This window comes from Chroicocephalus ridibundus, chromosome 4, assembly GCF_963924245.1.
Source record: "Chroicocephalus ridibundus chromosome 4, bChrRid1.1, whole genome shotgun sequence".
In the NCBI taxonomy this organism is placed as follows: Eukaryota; Metazoa; Chordata; class Aves; order Charadriiformes; family Laridae; genus Chroicocephalus; species Chroicocephalus ridibundus.
In genome coordinates this window covers 3824406-3835987 of record NC_086287.1, presented here as the reverse complement: position 1 = coordinate 3835987, position 11582 = coordinate 3824406, and the positions used below count along the sequence as shown (strand labels likewise).

General features: G+C 41.3%; 1 protein-coding gene across 1 annotated transcript; it reads left to right on the top strand.

Moving 5' to 3' along the window:
• The first annotated feature begins 3674 nt into the window (after window positions 1-3674).
• On the top strand, window positions 3675-7649 carry FADD (Fas associated via death domain). Its single transcript, XM_063333784.1, has 2 exons — window positions 3675-4258; window positions 4740-7649. The coding sequence occupies exons 1-2, from the start codon at window positions 3958-3960 to the stop codon at window positions 5024-5026; spliced, it is 588 nt and encodes a 195-aa protein (XP_063189854.1). The 5' UTR covers window positions 3675-3957; the 3' UTR covers window positions 5027-7649.
• The last annotated feature ends 3933 nt before the right edge of the window (window positions 7650-11582 follow it).

Below are 11582 nucleotides of genomic sequence, written 5' to 3'. Positions count from 1 at the left end.
CTCTGAAGACACCTATTGACTATCTCTTCATCCCGCATAGCAACACCACCATCAAGTCTGTGAAGCCCTGATCCATTGAGTCTTTCACCTCTCTCTGCTCTGTAAAACCAGACAGGAGATCCTGCAGAAGCAAATCCTTTGCACCTTACAAACCCGGGAGCAGAGCTTCACCCTCACGTGACAGGACTGAACTAGCAGCAGTGATTTAAGCTTTAAACATATCAAAGATAAGCAAAGTACGTTGTAGCTCAGAACAAAAACGAAGAAGAAAAATACATCTATTAACACTGGAAACTCTACCGGTGCGTGCAGCCCTTGCTGTGGGCCTCAGAAAGGAGAGAGATTTCTTTGAATACCTGCGTTACCATCTCTGATTTGAGCATGCCACATACTGGGCTGAAGTAGCTGTGTTGCAACCAGCATCTGAAATTGCGAGATTAAAACTAGTTCTGGTGTGCCAACAGCAGGCTGCAAGCACACCCCTTGTTAGTGAAGAGGGGCTGGCAGAAAAGAGAAGGCAAACTATTAATATTTACAGAAAGCTATTTGTCATATGAAGAGTAAGTTGTTTGACCGTGATGGAGAAAACAGTCACCGAAGGCAGACTCAGCAACTCGCACACATGTTAATGAGCACTAATAGCAAATCAGATTACATCAGAGGGATTGCAGTGCCTGCAGAAACTGTCAGACATTTCCACAGCCCCACGGCAGATGAGAGTAGGATGCTAGAGCGAAGAAGAAGGGATACCCGGAAATGTATGTTGCCTTGGCTGGAAAATACAAAGCATCTTTTGAAGTTTCCATGCAAACGCATCTCAGTCACCTGTGGGTCAGTACAGCTACATACATTTTACCAAAACGTTTACTATTCAGGGCTTTTTTTGAGTCATGAACCCTCCCAAGCAACCTTTCAGCCACCCATTTATTCACACAATGTGACGGTGCAAAGACCCCGCGAAGAGCAGCCATGCGTTTCGCCGTTTCGTGTCCACAGTCTCTAACCGGCTGTTTGTTGCCTGAATGCCCTGGTGACCGACACCTCACTGAAGGCTCGGCAGAAATGAACCCGTTTTGTTCTTTCCCCTGCTCCTTCAGTGAAAACCACGAAGTCAAAAGGCTCAGTTTGAAACACTCCCAGGCTTCGAGCTCCCTCTGCAGCATTTTGCAAGTCTTGCCTCAAGAAACCGCTAACTTAGTTAGGAACTGGATCACTCATAGCACTTTAATTTCTGGGAAACTTCTACTGAAATCTGAGCTGGCCTAATAAATCACTTCTATTAAGTTTTGTTCTGATGTGGAGCGGTTATGATCTGTTGACCTTGGCAAATATTTTCTTTGCTAAAGCCCCGTGAACTGCTTTCAAAGGAAATAACTGGAGGAAAGCACGTTCCTTGGGTATTTCCATCTGTGAATGTGTCAAAGTAGAGTTAACGGGTCAGATTCAGACATAATAAAAGGGACTACTAAATCACTACGCCAGGCATTAGGAGGAAGTTTAAAAGCATTCAAGTGATGATTTATATCTTAATTAAATGATGATTTGTATCTTTTAGTTCCACGTTTGTTACTAATTTAGACTCCCTCAGAGTTACACTGACGTACGGAATCACTTTCACACCTCCTTGTACATCAGTGCTGAATCTGGCCGCTAAGTTCCTGTGAAACTACTAAAATCTTAGTTGATGTTGTTTTCAATTGCATGTCAAGGGACAGAGAATAAAGATATAAATTACACTGATTTAGACTTCCTTCATGTAGACTTGCCTCTGACTTCGGCTGGCTGCCACCACCAGGCACAAGCTATGCACCGTGTGATTTGGTTCCTCCTGTTCTGTAGAGTCATCTTCCTTGACAAAATTAAAATGAGGTTTTTATTTAACTGGATTTTATACTTCTTCTATTGTTACTAGGGCTTACATTTGCTTTCTAAATTAATCCACACGCTGCAAATATATTTCTCAATATATTGGCATCACACTACTCTTTTTATTAATCTTTTTTCCTTCAGTTTAAAGCATATTCAGGACTGCAGAAAGAAAATACATCTCTCAACTCACAGCTCACCCCACCTCCAATTCTCAGTGCCAGTTCCTCTCGCTATTTACTTTACCGTCAGACGCTGCAACAGGTTAATTCCCTCCACTTTGCAGCATTTAGGGACTACACAAAAATCTCTTTTCAACAGGTTTTTTATATTTCACCTGAGAGACTGGGAGTAACACGCATGTTAATTGCTTTTTCAGGTTGGCATGATTAGGTGCCTGTCACCTTTCCCGGATGAGGAACATAACGGGGAGGGGGTGCTGAAGGAGGGTGATGGAAGTCACAAATTTATCGTGAATTTGGGGGTTATCTGGTTAAAATCAAAGAAAATATTGCTAATGCTATAGCAAAGAAAATTATTTTAAGGGAATGTTTACTTGCAGGAGATGAGGCTGCCCACTGTTCATATAACCTGGGAGGATTATATGGGAAACAAATCTTGTATTCAGTATTAAATATGTATTTTCTTTTGTCATTGTGCCCACTGCTGTGGATGCACAGATGGGCTTTGTGCATGTAGCCAGTTCCAGACATTGGCTTTCTTGATCACGTGTAAGACTAGCTCTGTCTAACGGACTGAAACAGGATGCTGAAAATCTGGCAGTTTTATCTAAGGAGGGCTTGTGCCTGTGGGAGTTTTAGAAATGTTTTGGGAGTGGAGCTGTTCATGATGTTGGAACGCGAGACTGGGGAAGTAGATGCAGAAAATACTAATGCTTAAGCTCGCGTATCTGAGATGGCAATCATTTTATGATGAGGACTGTAGGTCTATTTGTGTGTTGCAACAATAATAAATTAAGAGACTGTACTGGAAATGGGGTAGCTAGGGGAATCAACATGCCAGGTTCAGAAAAGAAGGGAATTCCTGAACTACCTACACATGCTGTGAAGAAAAAAACATTACATTTTTTCTGAACTTTGGGGACCTAGAAATGATGGGATGAACTTGGAACTTTCCCCTTTAGGAAAAGTTCACCACCTTTCACCTTCTATAAAAATTGCCTTCAAAACAAAAGGAAGTAACATTTGCCCCACTTCTTCCCTTCGAAAGGTCAGGAGTTACTTCATGTCACAGTTAATCTTTGTGAGGAACGAAGCACAGGCTGCAAGCCCTGTGTTTGCAAGGCAAGGCCAGGGGTCTCAGGCCAGGCACAGAGGGCAGAGGCCGCTTTCCCGGGCAGCTGCCAGGGAGGGACGTGGAGTGAACGGCAGCACCTCCTTGGGAGCTCTGACGCGGCCTTTATTGTTCTTTGCCGAGCTAGTCCTTTCATCCTTGTACTTCCTTTTCCCCTTTTGCAAAAAAAAAAAAACCACCCCAAAACCTAACCCATGTAGGTTTAGGTACCTCACAAAAAGGCAAATAATTCTTATTAAACGGGGAACTTAGGATTCCCCCAACTTAGAGCTCGGCTGAGGCACCGAGACCCGGCTCGGCTCCTCCTACAGCAGAAGACTGACCGCGCCGAGCTTGGCTCCAACACACCTGTTGCAATCGGCACCATTAAACAAACCCGCTCGCCTCCGAAGGCCTTTTGAGCACCGCGGGGTTTCTAAAACCTCGGCGGCGAGCCCCGCGGCCGGCCGTGCCACAGCCCTCTCTGCAGCCGCCATCTTGTGGCGGGCAGAGGGGAACGCGCCGCCGCCGCCGTCATGTGATTTCCGGGCAAGGCCGCCTCCGGCGCGCGGGCGGGGGTCAGGGTCAGCGCTCCGCCATCGCGGCGGCGCCGGGGCCAGGCAGGGCCGGGTCTCGTCTCGTCTCCCCGTGCCCTCCGGCCTCCCGGGAAGTCTCCCTGTGAAAACAGGAACGCTAATCCGCCTGCGGGGGGCGGGGACGGGACTCCGCCAGCCTTCCCTCCCCGCCGGTGTCTCGCCCCGGGGCCTGCTTGTGGTTTGCGGTGTAGGCCTCGGCGCCATGGATCCGTTCTTGATTCTGCTGAACTCCTTCTCCTCGAGCTTGTCGGACTCTGAGCTTGATTCCCTGAAGTTTCTCTGCCGGAAGGAAATTTCGAAAAGGAGACTGGAGTCCGTGCGGAGCGGTAGGGATCTCTTTGGCATCCTCCTCGAGCAGCAGCTAATTGCAAGCGACAAGGTATCGGTTCTTGAAGAATTGTTTAAGAACATTAAAAGGGAAGACTTGGTCTCACAGCTAAAGCAGTTCGAAGAGGAAGGGGAAGTTAATGCTCCCGATGATCAACCAGATGCACACGAAAAACGTAGGTGGATTACTTTTTTTTTCATTTCCTCCCCTCCCCAGCCAACCCCAGTAAATCTGTAGGCATCCCCCAGCGGTGGGTATGCCGAGAGCGGACACAGAGCGGGGCTGCCCTCAGTGCCTCCTGTAGCACAGCCCACTGCTAAGGGTGTTTCCGCTACAAACTGCTGCACGGGGCTGTGTTGCACCCTGGAAACATACCACGAGGGCAGCATATGCTGCAAACAGTTTTCCGGGGTGGAAACTTCTAATTTCTTCCGTTTATTTTTTTTTTTTTTAATCGAATGGTCACTTGGAAATCCTGCTATGTACTTGGGATTGCAAGTATATCCAGTGGCTTTTCAGAACGTGGTGTGACTTTCAGTATTTGCAAAGCAGCAAGAGTAGTAACGTTTTGCTAAAAAAAAACCAACCCTAACTTAAAAATATTCACCATTTCTTAGTAAATCCATCACTAACTTGATATGTTTCTGCTATTTCAGGTTTTCAGAAGGCAGCTATTGAAGTCATATGTGATAACGTTGGGAAAGACTGGAAAATGCTGGTGCGAAAACTTGACGTTTCTGAAGTGAAACTGGAAAGAATAGTGGCAGCCAATCCATATAACTTGCGTGAACAGTTTTATCAGTCACTCCGAGAGTGGCAGAAGTGGAAGGGAAGAGATGCGAAGGTGGCTGACTTAATAAAAGCTCTTCGGGGCTGTAATATGAATTTGGTGGCAGACAAAGTTGAAAAGAAACTCTTGCAACTGAACACTGAAACCAGCTGAAATCTGTATAACAACACTTCCCTATCCCACAGATACGGATGAAAAAAACTAAAAGTGCCTTCTTCTCTTCTGAACCAGAATCAATATCATTGGTTCCTGTTACTTACTCTGACATTAATTTATGTGCGTTAATAGGCTGATTTGTGGTCAGATGAAGATTAACATAAAAACAAATGCCATTCAGGTAATGCCTTGTAGCTTGATGCTTCCTTGAAGAGATTTTAACTTAGAAGACCTAAACTCCATTTGGTAGAAATTCTTACACTTTTGTTCTACTACCCACCTGAAAACAATATTTGCTGTACTGTTATCTGGAAATACATCCGTGGGACACTCCTGAGGCAACTGTAATTTAAAATTTCGGGGGGGGGATTGGATATCTTTTATTTGTGTGTGCTGTTATAACTGCAGGGTGAAAGGCAGGGGTAGATCTCTTAGCTGTGTACTGGGGTTTGGTTTTTTTTTTTCATTAGCATAAGATAATATCTTCCATAATTTATCAAATACATTTGCGCTCCGTAAAAGAATACTAAGACAACTGTAACCTCAGGCCCTAAGACTGCAGTGCAGGAGGGCTAGTAACTATTGTGGTGGCTTTTTCTTGGCAGAAAATTTGCCAGATTGAAAATTAACCAGTTGAAATCAAATGTCTGTATCAAGTGCCTTCATCATCCTGAAGGAAGTATCCTCTTGAAACTATCAAAGAAATTGTGTGCATCTCTCAGATGTTTACAGTAGTCTCTTTTTACCTCTGTGAATGTTTTAAGATTCTTTACTATTCCTTTTGTAACCTATATCACAGAGTCTGGTCATGCCTGCTGGAAGTTGCAGCTCACCTCATAAGTATGCTGCAGTTATCTGTGCTCCTGGGTAACAAAAGTCTGTACTGTAACAAAACAAACAAAAAAAAAAACCACAGCAAAAAAAAAAAAACCAAACAAGAAAACAATTTGGTTTCTTTTTAGTGGAGAGGTGTGAAAGCCTACTGAATCAGTATGTGGTACTGACTTTCCTCTGGTGATACCCAGCGAAGGCCAGTTGTCTTTCGCCACAGTTTGTTCTCTTCAAAGGTCGCTCCAGATCCAGTTCCTCTTCCAAGTCCTCTGCAGTGTTTTAGTTCATTCCTGCTCCTTCACATTTTTTTGGAAAGTGGTTGTAAGAAACTTGCAGAGGATTTATGAAGTAGACCAGATTCAGTTTTCATCTTTAATTTGGAACAGACTTCGAAAAATGGCCTTCATACCTAACTTAAGACTGGAGAAATTGCACAAGCTTAAAGACATGCAGGGCTGTAGAGGCCTCTGGGGACTATCCCTTATGTGAGGGGGAAAAGTTCTCCGAAATCATTGTTGCTTGAATGAGTAGGACTGTTTGTTACTGCAAACATCCTTCTAACTACATAAATAGAAACTTGAGAGGCTTCTTTTTTGCTACTGTACCTGTGTGACTTTTAGCTCCTTTCAGGTTCTTAGTACATGGTGCCATTACTGTGAAGGCCGGGTGTCAGCACAAAATATACCACTACTCTGCATAAATGTTGTGAGATTGATAATTTTTTTCGAGTTTTTATTGCAGTTGGTGCTCCTCGTTTAGAAGATGACACTTGAATACTTGACTGTAGTTAATGGAAACTGCTGTAAAGTGGACTTACCTTTTTATTAAGGTTTTCCCTTAAATGATTTGCAAAAGTATTTTTTTAATCATAGTATACTAAATATCAGGGGTTGTATCCAAGCAAAGGAACAACGGGTAATACAGAAGTTTCCACCTGTCAGCCTTTTGGGCAGGTGCAGTTCTGTAAGTACTTGCTCCAATACCTGTCAGTATCGATTGTCAATTCCAGACTTCCAGTAGGAGATACAGTGCTGTGCCTCAGCTAAATGACTAGATCAAATGTTTCAGAGGGTTTTGTTTAATAGATACAGTCTTCATTCTACAGTATTTAAAGAAAATCGCTTCAGGCACTTCTTCTTCATGCCTGTAAGCAATCTTTGTGAGCAGAGTGGAGTAGAAGTGGAGATGCGTTTTGTTTGTGGTGAACCAGCTCTGCAGCAGTTCCAAGTTCAATTTGACCAGTAACATGTTTTTCTTGTCCAGTTGTAATAGGTCTTCTGGTTCATACAAGATACATTTATCTGGAATATGAAAAGTAGTGCACCGCCTACTGGATATAACCAGGATCTTTTAAGAATAAGTAGGAATAACTTGTTAGTTGTAGCCAAGCGCTCATCAGCTACAAGAAATATTCTGCCTCAGAAGATAAAAAATCTTGTTCCTTTAAGGATTTGTACGTACTGGTTGTTTTACTGTGCATGAAGCCAATGACCTAGACTGCATCAATCTGATCAGTACCTCAGGGCCAATTTAAAACTGTTTTTATTAGAGATTAAAAAGTTGATGATGCGAGAACAAAATCAAGCGGAACAAAGGGAACAAAAACTTTTTATTGGGAGGGGGGGTAAGGGAAAAGGGTGCAATTTGAAATGTGTTGTGATCCAGTTAGCACTCTTCTTATTTTCAAATTAAGTATTTTGGACTCAAATATACATATTTTTATAAATCAAATTCAATTTTTATATTGTATAATTTTGTGCACATTTCATTAAAAAATACTTCCTTTAAAACAAAATAAATGGAACTGTTTTTTTTTTATGTTACAGGATTGTTGTCTATGATGGTCTCTAATTGGGGTAAGATAAACGTTAAGGACAGTTTTAAAGCAAGGAGTGGCGCTAAATGGGCATTATGTTACCGATGTCCTTCTTGGAACATTAAAAAAAGAAAAAAGGCAAAAAGCTTTGTTACTGAATTTCTCAGAAGTGCTAAAAAGGCTATAGTTTTCCTAGCAGGAATAGCATTTGAATGCTGTCACTCAGAGAAGTATAAGAGAAAAAAAATTCTCTGCGAGCCCTCAGGAGCCTAAAATCAAGTGGCAGTGCAGCACGGGCATGGGATATAGGCCTTCTGTGAGTAAGTGCCTTGCAACTGTTTTCTCTGCCAGTCGTGCTGTGGTAAGGATGTTGCATTTGTTTTATAATTAATTAAAAACACAGCTTATAGCTTATTCTAAACCCGTTCAGGCTTTTAGAAGATGTGTTCAGAAGTCAAATTGGTAGAGGCTTCTGTGAAACATATACTGGCACTGAAGCGTTCACGCACACTTAAAGCTTTAAATGTGTAAGACAAGTAACTTTCCCCATTTTATCAAATTCTCTATGATACTCTGCAAGAGTTCCTGCCTGTGAGGAATTAATAAAACCTTTTAGTCACTCGAGAGTCTTGTTTCCTTGCAGCCTTGAGAAAACAACACACCAAAACATGCTGAGAGTCAAAAATGTCATCTCGGGAGAATTCTCAGTTTTGGCGGATTGTTTTTGCATGTCGCTTCACAGTCCCTTTTGGTACTTGCTGCCATGTCCTATGATTTTGGAAGATACAAATTATATATTGCATATTTGGTTTGGGTTTGGATTTTTTAATTACATTCTTTTCATTACTGAGTTAAATTTTCTAGACTTTTAATTAAAATTCCTCTTATACAAATTGGTTGCCATGAATATTTCAAACGCAATGCTTTGTTTTCCTTTTTCTTCATTCCCCAGACACAAGCAGCTGTATTTCCTCCAGCCTTTGTTTCCGTCCTAACATAATTGGCTACTTTATGAAATCTAATTGTTTCATTTAATTGTCTAACGCAAAAAGCTTAGTAACACATGCTGTATCTCCGAGCTCTCTCTGGCACTCAGCATGTTGTTAATTCAGCTTTTTGGTCGAGTATTTTTCAATTTAATTTTACTTCTAATCGCTGTCTTTGTTTCTTTCACAATTATTAAAAGGTGGTTTGTGCTATTCTTCCCCTCCCCTGCATGGATCACGTATGTCCTTAAAATGTGTTCCAGCATGGAAAATGTTGTTCTAAGTTGTTTTTGATTTATTACTTCTTTTTTCTGCCAGTGTTTTTATTGCAAGGATGCATCGGTAGAATTACGGAAACTAGTTCACAGTTTTAAATGTATACCATAAAAACAGGAATTGTGGGGGTGAGATGAGGGGTAGGGGAAGGAGTTTCAAGTAAAGGTTCAAGAGCTTGGAAAGAATCAATCTTTGTCTTTGTGAAAACGTTTGTAGCTGAGGATTACTTAACATTACGAGGGTGTGTTGCAATGGGTCCTGGGAATGGTAGGTTTGGAGCAAAGGAAGCACAGCTTTACTCAGCTGCTGGGAAAGCACAGATTAGCGCAGGCTTCTGCGTGGGAATCTGCATGGAATACATTTACAGGCACTCTTAATGATTGCATAGGCATAAGTTTCATCCACAGAGCTATTTCTGCTACCGTTTCGTTCTTGAGAGCACTATGCCTTCATGTCTTAAAACAGACTAAAAATAAAATAACAACAGATTTGTTCTTGTAAAATTTGATGTAATATACACAATGAAAATATCTTAAGTTGGTAATACTTACTGAGCTTAAATTCAGTAATTACGGCGATTAGATCAGTGTTGGAAGTTGAAAGCTTTTTCATCGTTTTCCAAATATGCCGTGTGGATGGTAACGTATCTCCTTTCTTTCAGCTTGGGGTTTAGTTTCTCAAAAAAAAGGGTAATGCTGCGTTTCTGGCAGGTCACACTACTTAAAAAAGCTTTCAAAGTTACCAGCTATTGCAGCCACATTAAGGTTTTTGTATGTATTCTGTAAGACTCTGAAGAGATTGCTATATAAAAAATAACATCTATGAAAGAGGTTTTGAGGATTACATCTCCAATACAATGCAGTAAGTACCTTTGCTAAGGAAAACAGCTTCGTGTCAACGTTGTATGTCTGATGTTTCAAAAAGTTATCAAAGTGGCATTTTGATTTACTTGGTAGTGTTCAAGCCTTCAGACCAGGCTCTTGTGCTCTTTGAAGCTACACAGAGAGAAAATTGGACCGTTGTCATCAGAGATGTAAAAAACATCCAGCTGGGATTTTCTGTTGGCATTTTAATTACAGGTGAGCCTGGTTTTATAGAACTTTTACGTAAAGCAATAACCTTGCAATTAAAATGTTGACATTTTTTGTAATGTTGTTTTCTTTTCCACTTCTTAATTCCATTATTCCTATTGATCTCAGCAGGACTATTAACTTCAGAAAATAATTTGCAGAATTTAGTAAGTCTAACTTTTAAAAGGGCTTTAACAGCTATTCCGCAAACGTATGCGCTACTTGCGGCAAAGATTTGTCCAAAGGGATACATCAAAAGGGATGCCTGAAGACTGCCTTTCTGTACAAAAGTTAAGTGATTTTTGTATGCAAACCAGATACCAGATTTGTACAGTGAGCATATAAACTGTGAGAAAGGTTTAGTATAAAAATTAAGCTACAAAACTTTCCTTGTCATTAATGCCTTGAGATTTCGAGTATTCACAGGCTTTTCACTTTAGAGTTCCACTCAAAATTAGCTCATCTTTTTCGCATTCTTCAGAATTGTACTATTTGTTTTTAAAAATAGAATATTTTCTTTAAGGAATAGGTTTCCACATCTGTTAAATAAAAAACAACTGAATATGTGAACAATCGAGCTAAATGCTTATCTCTTTTTTTTCTTTTTTTTTTTTTTTTCCCACCAGTGGTCTCCCTGCGAGGTGCTTCCTGTCGCTTCAAGGCATATTGCCAAATTTTGAAAAAAAAAAAGTTGCAGAGAAAATATGAATTAAAAGGGTGCAGCACCTGGCAGGTCTAGGCCCATGGTTTCTAGGATCCAAATCCTATATTTTATTATTTTTTTTTCTTTCGTTATGCTCATTGTGAGCAGAATTTAGTCACAGCTTCCCGACTATAAAGTCCCTAACGTGGGAAACCCTGGATAGCCTGAATTACCCCCAAAGCCATTATTCCCATGACAACCGCCGTGCCCGGCAGTGCATGGGGCATGTGGCTGCAGCACGCTACCTTCTGGCTATCCCAGCCAGCGGAATAATGTTTGGAAGCTGGTACTAATTGAGAGATTCGCTGCAGTCTCCCGTCGGTGTCAAAAAATCCCAGCTCCAAGTGCAGGAATGCCAAATGAAATTTCTTGACTGACTTCTCTCCTTTTGGTTCCCTCACCCCATTGGGACAGGGAGAGCAAGAGAACGCAGGGCTAGAAATTAAGAAATTTACTTTCAACGTTTTTCTAACCACCAGTTTAGCACGTGGAGCTTTCATTTCTGTATTCCGCTTGAACAGTAAGATTCAAACTTGTGTGTCTAATTGCATGTTTGTGCATGAAGTAGCTAATATATATGCAGATGAATTAAATCTAATTAGAGCTAAAGCCAACAGAGTGTACATTTCTAGCTAACGGCTACCTGCAGCTCTGTTATATACCACCTAAATAAGTTATTCACTGTGGACCTGCTCATACAATCTTCTGTAAAACGTACTCTACTTCTGACAAAAAAATAGCACTTTGATGCTGAAGAACTTCCTATCTCCGTAGAGTAGGTGTGGTTCTTTAAATCAAAATGTCAAATTCCATATCTTGTCTGGGAATTTTGAGGGATATTTAAAGTTATGGTATATCTTAGATGACTGTA

Excerpts from the sequence above, each read along its gene's own strand:
- FADD (XM_063333784.1), top strand. The coding sequence starts at position 3,958 with ATGGATCCGTTCTTGATTCTGCTGAACTCCTTCTCCTCGAGCTTGTCG. Across the intron at positions 4,259-4,739 it reads ACCAGATGCACACGAAAAAC|GTTTTCAGAAGGCAGCTATT; the intron begins GTAGGTGGATTA and ends CTGCTATTTCAG.